Source organism: Triturus cristatus, chromosome 2_1 (assembly GCF_964204655.1).
Source record: "Triturus cristatus chromosome 2_1, aTriCri1.1, whole genome shotgun sequence".
NCBI lineage: Eukaryota > Metazoa > Chordata > Amphibia > Caudata > Salamandridae > Triturus > Triturus cristatus.
In genome coordinates this window covers 842,832,159-842,849,819 of record NC_140581.1, presented here as the reverse complement: position 1 = coordinate 842,849,819, position 17,661 = coordinate 842,832,159, and the positions used below count along the sequence as shown (strand labels likewise).

At 42.1% G+C, this 17,661-nt stretch overlaps 1 protein-coding gene across 1 annotated transcript in view; it reads left to right on the top strand.

The window, feature by feature from the left end:
* The window catches only part of RCL1 (RNA terminal phosphate cyclase like 1), a 215,721-nt gene that overhangs the window by 42,872 nt on the left and 155,188 nt on the right, over positions 1–17,661 (top strand). Inside the window, exons 2-3 of the mRNA XM_085632927.1 lie at positions 9,738–9,809; positions 10,404–10,579. Of these exons, the coding sequence (XP_085489053.1) occupies positions 9,738–9,809; positions 10,404–10,579 (248 nt within the window). The remainder of the gene's footprint in view (positions 1–9,737; positions 9,810–10,403; positions 10,580–17,661) is intronic.

Genomic DNA, 17,661 nt, shown 5'->3' with positions numbered 1-17,661 from the left:
ATAGGCAGGCTCCAAGCCCGTATTCAACACAGAAGTCTTGCAAGCGAGAGCGCATGTGCTAGTGCATGCTCAGGCAGGCGACACCTGAAGAGAGACTACTCTTGCGATTTTGTGTATTGCAGATGCATCTCGCACTGCTTCTCCACTACTCATTTGAGTTTAATATATCCCCTCTTCCCCGACATCTCCAGCCCTTAAACACCAAGACTTTGGTCAGCCAGAGATTTAGAATCCTCATGGCAGAAGCAAGCGTCTTCTTTGTGCCTTCCTCCACACACTACAAAACTCTTTGCCTAAAGCACTTTGAGAGTCTCGAGGACCTCCTAGTTATTCAAAAAGCAGCTCAACACTGTTTTGTTGCTTCAACTTCACAATCTCCATGGCAAGCGATTACAGGTAGTTCCGCAACCTAAAAGCCACTTTCAGTAAACCAGCTATATATATAAAGAAAATAAGACATTTCGTAGTCAGACGCAACTGTGGTAAGTCAAGCTCATCCATAAGTATTTCCTGCTATAGAGGAAGTACGGCTGCACTGGGGCCTGAGCTACCTTGGCTAACCTCGCTTTTTTTTTTTTTTTTTTTAGGAAGGAAGATATTCCACAGCGGCAATAGCTAAGGAATAGGATTGCTGAAATGCAATCAACAACCTTTGCCAATGCTTTCTGGTCTATCTTTGAGGAGTTCTTTGAGATGCATATCACTATTGGGTGCTCTTTAGCATTTGTTGGACAGGGCTCATAAATGAAAAATCAGAATCTGCATATTTAGAAGATAGTTGTTTTGTCTTTTTCCGGATAAAAAAAGTTTGGCAAAGTTTGAAAGTATCTTTCTTTAAGCTGTGGTTGGAAGAAACTTGAAATTGGCAGATATTTAGATGTTTTGTATTACATCATGCTGAGTTGCGGGCTTATAAAGTGACTGCTACACAACTTAAGGGCAGTATTCAGTGGCAAATGCTAAGCGCGGAGGCTGTTGTGGAAATGCAGTTTAAGGGGTGACAGTGACTGAAATCGGAGTTAGAGAGCCAGTTAGAAATGTGTGGGGGGGGCTATCACAGTAATTGGAGCATGACAATCTCAGAATCCGGGGACAGTGGGTGGGCTACCCAAGACTGACCGAGACCATCGCCAGAAGCAGGTGAATGTGCTCAGGATGTGGGCTCCACCATTTCCTCTGATGTCCACAGACCATCCATGTAAGTAGGACACTTCAGTACGAGTGAATCAGTTTGCATGCATGATTTTACAGTGGCGAGAGGCATTTGGTAAAGAGATGGGTACCAGTGCAACCATTCTAGGGGAGATTGGGAAGCAACAGGGGTCATGTGAATAATCTGACTAACGCTACAAGTAAAGATTGTCTAAAATGGGCGCAGATGAACAGATGTATATAACTGGTGGCGGAGTCACATCAGAACCAGCCATAGGCAGTTTATTTGCCATCTGTTCCAGCACTGCTGTTAGATAATAACTGTGTAACTGCACTATTGGTAGCAAACAAAGATTGTAAATAAATCTCACCAGGCCCAAAAAATTACGCAGCAGTAAAATGCGTTAAGGGTATCCGCAGCAGGTGGTTTTCTAAAGAGAACACATGTGCCTGTAAATGCAGAGACCACGGATTATGATCTTAGAGTGAGAATACCAGGAAAAAGTCAGTAAAACGGACTACAATTAAATGTAGATAATGCAATACTGAGCATTTAAGTAGTGCATAGCAAAAAACAAGTCACCTCTTTGCATTTAATAGCAAATAGATTTGAGGGACTATCATCACTAGATATCCCAGATTGATAACAAAAACCCTTGTATCAAAAAACGAGCAATGATTTTGTCATTTCACAGCCATATGACAACACGGCCTATTTATTTCCTTTACATGTGCAGAATGCAGAAGTGCCACGGTGTGCTCTAAAGATAAATGTGATTCAAGAACCACCAAAGCAGGTGAGGGCAAGAGTCCTAGTTGGCTCACAAGCCTCACCTATAGGGCTACACCTGGATCAGCCAATTGCAAGTAATATGTTAACCTCATCTAATGGCATTGTGGAAAGCGGGGTACCTTCGTTCGTAGAACTGTGTAAACAGATGGAAGTACGTCTTACCTCGTGGAATGTAGCAGGGCTAAACAGACATTTAACGGACATGGTATGGCATGAATACATTGAACAAAGCGACATCTGCCTTCTACAGGAGACTTGGACACTGGAAACTCCCCACAGAGTGGGGTTCAAGACATTTAGTGTGAATGCCATTCTATCAGCAAAAGGCAGGCCATCAGGTGGCCTTGCAATATGGATAAGGATCACCCTTGAAATCCAAATTATTCCACTGTACATACTGTCACAGGACATGGTTGGTGTAAAACTGATTACACGGGATGGTAAAGAACTACACCTAATTAACATCTACAATAGACCAAGCCCTGCTACCAAAGAATCATTAACAATAGAACAGCTTAGTTCCTTTTTAAGTACTTTGGGGTCAAAGATGAGGGTAATTGTTGGTGGAGATTTTAATTGTAACTATGAACCTGTGGCGGGTTTTGACAACCTTTTTGAGGGTGAAGATATGGCAAGTAATATTCCAGCCATAGAAAGTAACCGGGAGTGCGGTGTACTGTAGCAGTTGCACAAATTCTGAAGCTCTCTACAGGTAATGGATTAAGAGTGTGCAATGGTCGTCTGCCCTCCGATAGGCCAAATGCATATACATTCTGTAGAGGCAGCTCTCAGAGTCATATAGACTACATATTGGTGTCGGTAGAGTTCTGGTCACATGTCCTCGATCTAAAAATAGATCCAAGAACCCAGAGTGACCCTCATCCCCTACAATTGTCGCTAGCGTCTCAATATTTCCTTCCTACTTCTTGGCGCAGCAGAGATAATAGTACTACTGTGGATGACCCTATATTAAGTAACAACCGACGTGCCCTAAAGTGGCCCCATATTTTGGGGAACAGCCAGTCCATGACATGCATTTATAACATCTTTGCAGACACTATTACATCCTTCCTCCACTTACTAAAAGAAAACGTAAACACTAGTTCTACATAACACTCTTGTAGATGCTTTAACTCCGGTTATAAGTAACATACCCAAGGAGAGTACTACTGGAAGAAAGGAAAGGGACAAAGTGGCAAATCCCTGGTACAACAAAAGTTGCTGGGTAGTAAAAGCAGAACTTATCCAAGCAATTAAAAATAACATAACTAACTAGGGAAAAAAGGATAAAATATAAGAACTCTTGTAATTGCGAAAAAAACATGGGATGATGATATTTGGACAGACTTGATTAGTACAGCCAAGTCTAAGGATCAGTCCGGTTTTTGGAGAATAATAGCGAAGGGGAATCGGTCACGAAGTGTTAAGAAGGACTTGTTTTTGGACGCCAATACTTGGACTGACCACTTTTCCCCGTCTGTATACAGACACCGAATGTTTGCAATCTGGCACTATTGAAGACTTGGCATTTTGTTCCAAAGATTCCCAACTTATATTTTAGCATGAAGGAAACCATAGTGGCAATTGAAGCAGTTAAACCGGAGAAAGCTCCCGGACCTGACAAAGTTCCGGGAGACTTACTGCAACACGATATTAGTGTTTGGGACCATACACAAATCATTTGTGTAACGCAATAGCCTCAGGCACACCGATACCCGAAACATGGAAAGGGGCAGAAATTTTCATGATTTTTAAAAAGGGCCACCAATATGACCCTGCAAACTATCGCCCGGTCAGTTTAATTGATATTTTACAGAACAAATTTGCTAGGCATATTTTAAATAGACTAAATGAGTGGATTGAAGAGAATAAGGTTCTTTCAAAATTTCAGGCAGAATTCAGAATCAAAACTAGTACGATCGACCAAGTATTTAGATTTAGATGTTTATGCTGGAATTACATACACATAAGAGGGGGTCACTTGTACATTGCCTTCGTAGATCTAAAGGCAGCGTTCGATCTTGTACCCCGAAATCTACTTTGGGATTGGTTGACATTGCAAAGGGTGCCAGGTGAACTACTCGTACAAATAATCGGGCTCCACGATGATAATTTTGCTAAAGTAAGATGGGGCCCGAGGGGTGAATTTACCAAGGCAATCCCGGTGAGAAGGGGTGTGCGCCAGGGGTGCGTACTGGCACCCACCCTGTTCTCTCTGTACGTAAATGACATCCCTAATTATTTGAATGGCTGCCAGAATGATTCACCTAAGCTGGGGGGTGATTCACAGCGCCCCTATTTGCTGACTATACTATCCTAATTTCACAAACTCCAAAAGGATTTCAATGTTTAATGGACTCCTTCCATACATTTTGTACTATGAACGGTCTCGAAATTAACTCCAGCAAAAAACTAAATGCATGTCAATAAACCCTCATAGATCGTTTAAAACAAATTTAGTGCTTAATAATCAAACATTAGAATAAGTGCAAAGTTTTAATTATCTAGCCATCACATTGGATATTAAATTATCCTGGAAGCCGCAATTGGAAAAAACAAGTTTATTTTGCTTTAAAACTCACTTCCTATTTTAAAGAAACATGGACAGCATTTCAAAGGCAGTATCCCCTGCCTTAGAAGTACTCCAATATAAAGCACAATCTGCCTCCCTTTATGGAGCAGAAATATGGGGACCTTACTGCAAAAAGAATTTTGAATTGGGAGAAGTTTTTAAGGAAATTATTAAGCCTCCCCATTAGAACTCCCCTAATTCCGATTCTTATTGATTTAAACATTAAACGCACTGACCACCATGCTTTATTAAGACCACTTTTATTTTGGGTGAGGATAAGGTCAACCCCGGAGTTGCTACATTACAAGGAAGGCCTAGAAGAGATTATGAGAAACGATAAGAGTAGGGACATCCCATGGCTTAAACATGTTGCTTTGTGGATGTCGAAGTTGGGCTTATCTCACTACTGGGAAGAACCAGCCCAGTTGACACTAGCTTGCAAGAAACTATTAAAGTCCACCTTTTGGGTCTACATCAATAATAGCGTGCTACATAGCCCTTTTATTGGGTCATTAACATCTAATTTTGTACTGGGGTCTGTACTGTATCTTGGGGTCGTTAGTTGGAATAAAAGTACAGGCAGAAAAAGACTAAACAGAGTATTAAACAAGACATAGGATCGAGGTTCTGGCGGTTGCGGTCTGGAAAACGGTGGCTGCAAGCTTTTTCACAGACCTGCGGCCCAAAAAAGGCGAGGGTTAAAGACCTGTTGGGGATGCGCACACAGCCATGGCAAATGTAGGATCGGATATGATGAGATCCATAACTGAAGCAGATCCCCTCCCTATTCGCTCAGCTTAGAGGCTCTTCATTAAAGTACAGTAAATACACGTAAACAAAGGCATGTGTTCCACACAAAATCACGTGAAAGGCGGACATTGCCCCATAATCCGAACTGGATCACATAAAACAAGCCAGTGAAAAAGGTTATCCTACAAAGGTCTACATCTGGCCCCACACTTTGGATAGTAAGCACTGTCGCCAATAAGAAGGATGTGGCGCTCTGGGCAGTGTAGGCAGACTGGATGCTGACTTCAGAACTGAGGAACCAGGTTTTGAGTCTTGGCATCACCACAGCATCCCGGCACTCTGGGCAAATCACTTCATCTCCCTGCCTTAAATTAAAAATGAATGTTAACTTGTGTATGGTAGCAGGTGCTCATGTAAAGCGCCCCATACCTTCCGATCTGTACAACTATTTAGAAATGCAAACATATAGGAATAGTACCTCAATATCCACATGAGCGGCAAAGGGAGACTAAGTTAAATTAAACTCTACTTGGACCATGCTCCAGAGAAACACAAGGAAGTGACTGCATCGAATGGGCTACTGAATTAGAAGGCACCAAAGATGAGTGATGATGGTGCCAGTGAATGGTAAGTGGCAGGCGGACTAAAAGTTCCCTGTTTGTGTTTTTTCAGATGCAACAGATTGCCATAGCGACAGCTCCTGCGCACTGCCTGTAGGCTCGACCTAAAAACAAGATTTGAGCCGGATGAGTGATAAATCCTGCATGAGCATTTACAACTAGTGTCCACCTCTTAATCACACACTTACAACATTGTTTAATTTGCATGTATTATGCTATACCACTTTAGGGTTATTGAGTTGGAAAGCGTTTATTTTCAAAACCCACCCTTTTAGGTGCTCCTGCATGTTGAGGTGCTTTAAAGAGCCATCACAGTACCCTAACGGGAGTTGAAAGAAACCAAAGTACAAAACATTCAAAGCGTCTCCAGGGTTAAAAGACCCTTGTGCCAGGAGAATGGCTTTGTGGCCCTCTTGAAGAGTGTTGGATGTCGTCTTGTGCAGGCAGGGGATACGTTTATGGTACAAGGAACTACACTTTGTTTAAAAGAAAAGAAAGCTGCGTTTATGGACTGTCTGAAAAACTGGTGATTCCCACTGTTTAGTAGCCACCATTTTTTAGGCTAATCCATGATTTTGTTTTGAGCTGCCAGGCAAGCATTTAAAGCCAGGCAGTAAAAATAGAAATATTTAGCAAAAGCAATTGCAGAGAGAATGTGCTCATGTAAATTTAATCTTATGTTGAAGTAGTGGATTGTGATGCATGTGCACACCTTGGAACCGAGGACTTCAAACTGGGGGGGGGGGTTTACCACGAGGGGAGGAAGAGGTGGGGAAATAGTTTTGAGGGCCTGGTTTAGAAGGTTTGCTGTAATGGTTGTTGATTTGAGTTAAAGGATTATCTAATTAGGATGCGATTGGAAGGAGGTAAAGCTGGTTTGGCAGTGCCTGCCTAAGGGGTTGGATTAAAAGCGGAGGTCGACAGGCTGCGAGCCATATGGAGTGTGGTCCTAATATTGTGACTTTAAAAAAAATAAAAGTGTACCGGTAATTCAGTAAAAGACTTGTTCAAGAAATGGTGTAAGGGGACAGTATAGATATAAGATGGCTTCAAAAGATGGTTTAGTTGAGATCAACGCAATGGTATTTAGTCCTGTAACACCATGGTTGCGTGTAGTGCAACTGTACAGGAACTGAGGAGTGCTATTTATTAATCTGTGTTGTAGTAATATAAGTTTATTGTATTAATCAAAAGATTGCAATAAAAAGTATAGAACATCACGAGCAATACAATTATCAGAAGATGGATAAAAGACGTCTTAAGATATTAGTGTTACAAAATCATGGCCTAAAAGAAACCAGTTTCTTTGCATGTGAACTCGGAACATAGAATTCAGAGTATGAAATATCTGAATCACGTAGTTGCTAGTTTGTGTGCCTGATCTAAAATTTCATTAGCATATTATTGTCCATAAGACCATCACAGTGGCAGGCGGGTTAAACGGTAGATCTTGTTTTGCCCTCCTGGAGAAAAAAAAAAGGTTCACACCACCATGGAAACCCCGGGTCGGCAAGAAACGAAAAGCGAATTCTAAAGTGAGTCCCTTTCACAGGACGGTTTCCCTCATCCACCCGAAGGTGGCATGTTGCATCATAGGGTAAATTCCTCGCACTATGAACCTAGTCATAGTGCGGGCTACAACCCCCTCACTGAGAGGGAGGAGCTCAGGGATGTTTTATTTGTTTGGAAGAGGTATACTAAATGGCGTCTGAAATTGGTGTGGTGAAGGGAGCAAAGAAGACAGATGTGAATTAAAACTAGTTCAGAGGTGCGCACATTATTTGTTTGAGCGTCCTCTGACCAGGATTAAAAATAAACTATGACAGAGTGGAATTAGATCTGTCAAAGAGTGCATGGATGGTCATTGGTTGAAATGTTTCAGCCTAGTACCCTTATAAAAGGTGTGGCGGCCTTCAGGACCTCGTGAAAGTTACGGCAAGTGTATGTAACCAATCTCATAAAGGAAAAAGTATACAAAAACCAGTGGTTGGACTGGTAAACCACTCAGTCAGGGATCCGCTAGTCTGCACTGCCTACAAGAAATCTATAACAGTGTTCCGAAATAGAAATTGTTAAAACAGCTTAGTACAGCATTCATTCCAAAGGGTGGGGAGGGGAGGGGGGGGGGGCGGCACTGTCGGGCATGGGGAGAAAGGGGTTTCTCTCCATAGATGATTCCTGGGACCCTTTGTGAGTAACAGAACTTGAGGGGACTAATATATAAAAACAAACTGTGCAGTGTTATCAAACACCAATGTATTAGCTTACCTGCGGTAGTCTGGCAACTAACCATCTAAACCTTGGTGCAAAGCTCAAGGGCGCACAGAGTCCTGTAATTTCAAGAGAGAAGGGAGATTATGTTGTGATTATGTTTTGGGGATACAACCCATGCTGGTTTTTAAATCCCCTCTAGCCCTTTATTTGTGCTTTGAGAAAAAAAAGATTTGAAATACAAATTTGCAGAAGTACACTAACGTCCAGAAACATATAATTTGCAATCAGTATTTAGGAACAGTTTGCTTGAATATTCTTGTCTCAAGATTCATGGTATGTGTAAACACTTGCATGTTTGCGGAAGAGATGCTTCATAAATCTCGACCAGTAACATTACTAGCCTTATTATTCCACTTTGGTCCAGACACTTTCACAGTCCGAAGCAGCCTCTTCGGTCTATCTTATTTAGGGCTCCCGGTTTTATGGTATTTATTTTTTGGACATTTCCATCTGTATTTATCCATATTTATTTTTTGCAAATATCTGTATTTATCCATATTTATTTTGGGTTTTATTGAAAAATGAAGCTGAAATTAGTATAGTTCCACATTTATTTAACCAGTATATATGCACTCATGCTTGAATGCCTTCCAGATTTCAATGCTGTAAACACCCACAGAAGTTAAATTAATGCACTTTAATGAAAATATGCAAATGTCAGTATCAACCTTGCACTGATCTACTGCTGTTAAAGCTTCTTTACTAGAATTCCTTGGTTTTTTAGCTCCCTTACCTATAAATCCACACAGCTATTGGCCTGGCAGTCATGGGAGACAGTATTTAGAATTACTCATAAAGCAACTCCATTTCCGTTTTTATCCACATTTAAAAATAAATAGACAAGAAAATAAAAGGTTTCTGTCTGTATTTACCTGTAAAAATCAGTAAAGACGGAAAACCGGGAGTCTTAATCTTATTTGACCTAACTTTTTCTTTAAAAAAGAAAGCAGATGTGGTGTAATCTGAAATGCCTTTTAGTCTTAAGGGAATGGATGCTTGGAGATGCTGTGGTGGATATAGGTAACGTTGGGAACGGTGAAGTGGGAAAATATCCTTTTAGGGTGATGCAGGTTTTCTTAAAGCTCCGAAAGAGGTTGGAGGTACTATATTTTAACTTTGTATTTTTTTAATTTTTTTTATTTTATTCCTTTAAAATTGGCACACGAGTCGGTGGATGTTTTTGTGTAGAGATAAACTAGTGGGTAGCAGAGGTTAAACCGGATGGGTGAGGGGCATGCATCAAATGAAAGCTACGCGGATGAGAGTATATGGGAAAAAGATTAAGTCAAGTTGGTTGCCAGGAGAATGAGCGGGCAAAGCGAGTTGTGGGAAAAAAAAAATTGCAAAAAATTGAGTGGGAATGTGGAATCTACTCTGACGGGCACAGAACTTATTTAAGCCCATATTTGTTAGGTGGGAATCTGTGACCCTTTTTCTGAATCTGTACTAAAATCTAACCACATTTTACCAAGTGTTTTCTTATTCCATTTGATTTCAACAAATCTTTTAGTTCCAACTGATTCCACTTGGGATGATCACAATTTACTAAATCTGAATTATTGGTTCCCTTTTTCAGATTTTGAGGCAAGCTTCATAAGACTGATTGACAAAATAACAAATGGCTCCAAGATTGAAATAAATGAGACCGGTAAGGTGAATCTTAAACTATGCTACATGTAAAAAAAAAAAAAAATGCATGCTTAAGATCCATGTTCCACCCACGAGCTATTAATTCCACCTCTGTTTTCTCAGATTAGCGCTGTCCCAGGTTCCACCACATACTGGCCATTACTTTGGTCATTGAGGAACTTTATCCTTATTATATTTTCTTATTTGGCCAGTTAAGAGAAGTCTTTTGAAAGGGCCAGTAATGTATGGGAGATTAAAGTCCAGTGACAAGATTTCCTGGTATCACTCAGTACCTCCATAATAACACAAATGAGTATGCGTATTGTGGTATTTTTAAAAAGTATAGTAAGAAGGCTATACACACCTTTACACTCAACCGGTTTTCTTCTTCCCTACCAACTTTCTCCCATCTTTTACCACTATTAATCTGTACATCTACTTTTGAAGACCAGGAACCATTCACCATCATATGTTGCATGGATTTGTTCAAAACTTGGACAAATTGATAGCAATTATCATTCATCAACCTTTCATGATGAGTTGACCTTTGAAGATACATATTTTTCATGGCCAACTCAGTTATTAGGATGACCTATTGTTTCATTTATTCTAGGTACAACCTTATATTACCAGCCAGGCCTCCTTTTTGGTGGTTCAGTTGATCATGACTGCAATCCCCACCGCAGCATTGGTTATTACTTGGAGAGCTTGATCTGCCTGGCTCCTTTCATGAAAAGCTCACTGAAGATAGTTCTTCGGGGAGTAACTAATGATCAAATTGATCCTTCGGTAAGTGTTGTTCTTTGGGATGTTAAAATGTCATTTCTTTCTGAACGTTTCAAGCTTGGAGCAATGATATTTCCAAGCGTACTGTTTTCGTGTTGAGCACTGTCCACATAACTTTCTCCCCTGAAGAGAATGCATTTGCTTAACAAACAACAAAACGGTTTATTTGCTACTAAACTACTATGGTGTATAATACTTGATTAATGAAGCATAACTTAATGCAGTAATAATCATTGGCAGAGTTAATAGGCTTAACACTGGGACCTGAGCACTGACAAAAGAAATTTAGAAAAAAAGTGAAATGCAGACCAATTAAAAAAAAAATGTTTTGTGTATTTATATGAAGGTTTAAATGTATGATGACAGAGGGTCCTTTTCAGATGTGAAATAGACCTTTGTCATCCCAAAGGATGTGGAGGAAAACATCTAAACAGCCACTAAAACAAGCGGCGATAATCGGGCAAATGAGTGACTGGAAAGCCGACCAATGCTAACGGCTCCAAGTCCCTACTTGTTCTTCATATGCACACAATGTCTTTCACAACCAGATAACTGCACTGTCTGGTAATCTCGACCTAAAAAGGTGAGGCTAGAATACCTCCCGTGGGCTCAGCCAAGGTGTGATTGACAGTATCTCAAGCCAGTGGCTGAAGTTTCCTAAGGCAAAGAAGAAAATGGCTGAAGGAGCTGAATCAAAGTTCCTTAGAGGTCGTACGCAACAAAAAGTTTGCCAAGATTTATACCAGTGTGATTAAACATCAAATCTAAAAACAAAAAAAGCCCCCCCTTTTTTTTTTTTTTTAAAGATGAGTATGCAGCAAATCACAGCCAGGGGAATCCATGGCTCTCGCCTGGTAATTGTAGACCTTTTTGCACCTTGTTCAGCCATGTGCTCGGTGGGGGGGGGGGGGGGGGTGGTTCTTGGTTTGATGCAGCAACTGCCAAAAAAATAAGTTGGAGCAGAATCTTTGATGGACTGACAATGAACTGCAACTTGAACAACTAAGTTGTGTAGAAATTCGGCGACCCTTCGATCCAAACCTATGGCTGTGTTCGTAGTTGTTACCTGTATGTAACATGGCAGTTGTGGCCTGCCCAGGATTTGTGAGTATTCTACCTACGCTTTCCAGTACAAACTATAAAGTGTATTGTCTTGGTTAAATTCTATTATACAGCTATGTTGGGATATTGTAAGCATCGGATTCGTGACTGGAGCACTAAGTATTTCGCTACTTTGGACTGCCTTTTTGGGGGGAGGGGGCGAACCTGCATACACACGCACATACTTAAGGATGTCTGTCGTGGTGCTGCCACAGTGTGCAGGCACATTGGTTATGGCTTCGTGTTCAAGGCGCGCACTGCAGACTTGACTCGCTACCGCCACTCGCCTGAGCTGGTTTTAAATCCAAGGCGTGCATGCTTCGAGAAGAGGTTTCTTAATATAGCTGCCGCTATTGTTTGTTTGTGACATCGTCTCGTGACCTCGCATGGAAACCCGTTAAATTTGATTTCCCATGTGCAGACAAGAATGTAAACCTTTTCCTTTCAAATTTGGGTTCTTTTATTATCTTTTTGTATTAAACTAATGCTCTGTCATGAAAATGGTGACCAGGCATTTTGCTGAGCTAGCCAGCGAGACCATAAATCTTCTTTCTGTGGCAGTGCTCTAATTTGAGCATGAACTTGGGACTCTTCCAGACATGACAAGAGTTCGCTGAAACTACAGACATTTAAAGTATGACCCGCAGCTGTTTGTCCCGGAAAGTTCTTGACACTGTGTTCTGTGGACCATTGAAGCCAAGGTGCAGGGTCACAGTTTGTTTTTCTTCTGTTATTTTTCAGTAGAGAAGCATGTAACTGTGTTCATAATTTGGTAAGAGATGGGCGATTTGTTAGAGCACTATTGATTGGTGGGATGGACACGATAAACATTACATTGTTTTCAGGGGTCTTCATACAAGAGTCTTGGGATTATATTTCAGCAGAGGTGTAATTGTAGAAGAAGAGCTCAAATTGATACTCCTTTCAGCTTGAGTTGCTGGCAGCAACAGTATCTGTTCAACAAGCATTGGCAAGCAAATATGACTCTTCTAAGTTTCAGCAATGCTTTTTGCCAATGCTGCGCGCTATCTGACAAAAAGGGGCCATGACGGGAATGCATGCACAAGCACATGGGTTTTATGGTAATTTTGTAGGTGCATGCTGCATGATTAGGGTGACCAGGCATCCCCGTTTTGCCAGGACGGTCCCTGTTTTTAACCAGCTGTCCCAGCAAATTTCAAGAAATTTAGCTCATGTCCCGGTTTTTAGAGAGGGTCGACTGAAAACGGTGGGAGGTGTTATTTATGTTTTACAAAGCAGGGAATGTTAGTAGTTGTTTCAAGAAAGCAATTTAACAGGTATGCTACTGGGTTTAAAAATTACATTTTATGTATGTTCTTACTGCCTGTTCTGTAATTATCTGCTGAGGAGCACTCATCGCTTGAAGTAAAATTGTAGTCCTTCTATTTTTGCGAAATGTCCCGGTTTTTGGCTTTAAAATTCTGGTCACCCTATGCATGATATTTGTGCATGTCGCCATGCATGCATGTGCCCGCGAAATAAGATGGTCTCCCCCCCCCCCCCCCCCCCCCCCACCGCTTTGAGGTGGTGCACACCACTTTGAGCTGTAAAGGTAATACAAAAAAGAATTTGTGCTTGCACAAAGTGATTTTCTGTAAGTGGAGCGGCCTAACAGCTGCAGAACTACAACCCCCACAACACACAAAAAAAATTAAAACATTTTTTTTAATTAACCGCAAGGGGTGGGGCGAAGGGATGGTTGAGGAGCAAAAGGTTAACTGAAGGACGTGTGTGGGTGGAGGAAATATATATATATTTTTTAAATGGCTTGGTGGGAGGAAGCTGTGGACATGGTGGGCGGACCAGCTACCAACATGGAATGCATCTTGTGGGGGCTGGTATGGATGGAGCATGAGAAGCGGCGCACGAGTGGGAAAGAGCTGGTGAGAAGACCCCGGGTATAATGAGAGAGAGTACTGAATGTGCATGGAAGTTAATATGCCAGCCATTCAAATGAATGGTAAATAAGCTATGCTCCAGGGACAAACTCAATAAAAGGAAGGCAAGCCATGGAGTATGACTGGAAAGACAACTAATGATAAGCAAAAGGAGCTCTCCGAGCCCACTGTAAATATTTGGTATGGCCTGCAAGAGGTCTTTTCCAGACAAGAGGCTAAAAGATGTCTATAGGTGTGACCTAAAAATTGATGTGGACAGACACGAGTAACTGTAGTATGAGAGCAGATATTGAGCTCTGGGAAAACTAACCTAACCCAGTATGGTGTTTCCCTGGAAGGGGAATCCCACTAGTGGCCAGTATCAGGGTATGAGTTTGTGAAAGTGTCATGCGGTAGTACCCTGGTAGCTAAAACAAAGTATGGGTAAAATAACAATTTTGGGGAGTTGCTTCTCCTTTACAGTGTGCAGAGGCTGGATTTGAGGCAACGTTGCTGGTGTTGGTGACTGTCCTTAAGGTTTATATGAGAGAACCAAGACCTTATGGGCCTGGCGGCGCAGTGTACGCCTTAATCTCCAGAGTTCACCTGCTTTGTCGAACAGAGACACGGGACACCACGTTAGGCGTAGAAGATAAGATTTATTAGCTGCAGCTAAGTACAGTTGTCCCAGAAGTACACTCTGTATGTTCTTAGGAGACTGCCACTTTACTTTGTGGCGCACAATCTTTTATAACGCACATATTCACAAAGAACACTCCCAATGCATACAGGGTTAACCAATGAGAAGAATGTGAAAACAAGATATTAAGTAACTCAAATAAGCCTCTCTCCCAACTGTGTTTGTCACCCTTCCCCACAAGTTAATCAGTGGTAGTGTTTATAATTTGACTTGCAGGTGGCAGGACACATTTGTATTCCCCGGAGGACAGTTGTGAAATGAGAGAATACGAGTAAAGAATAGCGAAGGGCAGAGGATAAGATAAAGTCCGGAAAGAATGGTGCGAACCAACAGATAGTTGAAACAGGGATCAGTCAGACCAGATGAGGATTAGTGGAGTCGGCCGGACCCTGACACCAGCTATAAACAGAGGCAGGAGGTTATTTGACACGTTGCAGTAGCATGAGGGAAAACAACACTTCGTTCACCGTGCCGCCTGAGTGAGGGCAACACAAAATGGCGAAAAGACACAAAATGGTGGCTAAATACGAACGGGATCGGAAACTGAATTACCTCAGACCCTCCTTTTGCCATTACTCAGGCAAGACACACAGACTCATTTTAATCTGAGTCGACGTCAATTGCCATGAGGTCATTAAGCTGTTGCTGCAACATCATTTTAATGCTCTCCGTCTTCCGTGGCACAGGCTTTGGGACACACATAATGGCACAAAGATCACAGATGGCGGGGCCACACTGCATACAGAGACAAGAGGAAAAAATGATGGCCAAAACCACTCCAGGGAATGTTAATACCTTCCATCCCCATTTGGACAGTAATCCCCAAAACCATTCCACTAAAGACCAATCTCCTTCGTCCTGATAAATTGACTCTGAGATCACATGTAATTTGGAGATGGCTTGGTATACCGTAGGGGCATCGTCGGGTATATAAATGCAACAGCTAGATCAGATCAATTTACAGACTCCACCACGATCTGCAAGAATAACATCCAGAGCAATCCGGTTCTGCAATGTCATGAGACGATCCGCCTGAAGTTCAGCTGTGAGATTACTCAAGGCTCCCACAGTGACATCTATGGTAGTCTCAACAACACGAACCAATTGTCTCATGTTTCTACTGTTGGCCATTGGGCCCCAAAAAGGGAGAAATCCTTTAAGGAAATCACCTCCCTCTTGTCCTGCCGTGTCTTTAGAATCGATAATCCCTCTGCCATATCTGTTTCTGTGATGTCCCGAAGGAGCAGTGTAGGTAGGGGGGAGAAGAAAGGCTATATAGCATGTTCCTGAAAAAATCCGTCGGTAGCCACGTGTACGCTCTATCGTGGCAGACAAAATACGTGCCCTGGGATGGTACTAACGGTGGTCAATTCTGAGATGTGCGAATGTATGTATAGGAACAAACACTTTTTTCTTGTCCAGTGTAAGTAGTCTGGCCATTCATTTGTAAACAAGTTACCTCGATGAGGCACAGTCCAAATTGGTGGAGATTTTCCCTGTTTAACTCCATCTGTAAGGCTAATAGCGTAACGAGTCATGTTCCAAGCATCGTATGCCCGTTTCTCATCAACAGGAACCCTACTATTCTCCACAATTCTAGCCATAGCCACTATTCCTTTTATCAGAGAACTATGACTAAAATCTTGCCCACTACCATATGAACCAGCTGGACGTCTAAATCGGTTCTGATATGCATTTGAAAACATCACAAAATAGGCCCAAGCAGAACCTTCATAAGAAAATGGAAGGGCTAAATATGGCATCCCTTTTTCTGTGGTATGAGGCATAAGTCCACACACCCAACAGTCGGTTGTTGACTACCAATTGGTGTTGATGCAACAACTGGACAAATGAATTGTTAAAATATTCTGTTCTCCTGATTAGTTCATGTTGGGGAAGCGTATATAATTGATGTGGGGAGATAGTAGAATGAAAAGGCAAGGAAATAGAAGTAGGAACAAATTTGTTCTGCAGAACATGAACAATCCAACCTATACAAGCCAATAAGATACTAGAAAACATAAGAACACACAATGCTATGCCTCATGGACTGTACACTAATTTGCAATATTTCTTTCTCATCTCTTCCTTATTATTCTTTCCCAATTTGACGTCCATCCTCTAAAATTATTGTTCACGGCAATCTTCCTTACTCACTTGGCTGTGATTATTAGCCGTCCTATGACACTGCAAGTCCTGGGGGCCTAGCCACTATACAGGTCACGAACCAAGACTCCTACCGTGACCCTGGACAGAGGATACATGTCACGAAAGATGAAAATCTCAGGTGTCCTTGACCAGTCTAGGCCTTAAATTATATCGAGTTCTGTTCAGTACAGTTTGGTCCTGAAATAGTGTCTGGATCTGTAGTGTTCAATCGGAGATGTGGCGGTACTGCTTCTTGTAAAACGTAGTCTTCTTCTTTTTTAGACCGAGCTCCATCTAGGTGTGCACTACTGAAAGGTACAAACCGAGGTACCTTTTCGCCTTCAAAATCACCTACACCCTTACGGACCCACTGGTCAAAAGGCAAGGGCACCTTTTTGCAGTGCACGCCATGGATCCAGTTCTTTTTCCCTTCGACTTTCACTGCTGTACGTGTCATCAGAAGGACCTGTCGAGGCCCCCTCCAACGAGGTTCCAAATTCCTTGTCCTCTGAAAAACTTTCACACAGACCCAGTCTCCCGGTTGGATAGAATGACCTGGGTCTGTGGAGGCCTCTGGTAAAGCGTTTTGAACCTGTTGGTGGAGAACACGTAATTTAGTGGTGAGGTCATGCAAGTAGTCAATCAGCATTGGATACTGTATGTCAGAATACTTTTTAGGGCGAGGGACTCTCCAAACATTAGCCGGGCGCCCAAAAACAACCTCGTATGGGCTGAGTCCCAAACGAGAATGTACAGCTGTTCTAGTGGATAGGAGGGCCAAAGGTAAAGCATCGGGCCAGGCAAGTCCCGTGCTAGGCAAGTCCCGTGCTAGCCTGTACCTTTGCAAGCTTAAGTTTGAGAGTGCCGTTATAGCACTCTACCAAACCTGCTGATTGGGGATGGTTCGCCGCATGGAATTTCTGGCGAATACCAAGACCGGCACACACCTTTTTCATAATTTGGCGCACAAATTCACTTCCATTGTCACTCCAGACACTGCGTGGAAAACCAAACCTAGGGAAGAACTCTTTCAGAAGAACTTTGGCAGTGGACAAAGCAGTGTTGTCTTTCAGGGGGTAGGCCTCTATCCATCTGGAGAAGGCGCACACCACCACCAAAACATATGAGATTGTTACATCGTTCCATGTGGATATAATCAATTTGCAACACCTCAAAAGGATATGTTGGGGGAGCAAAATGACCTGCTGGAGTTGGGGGTTCCCTTTCCTGGATTATGC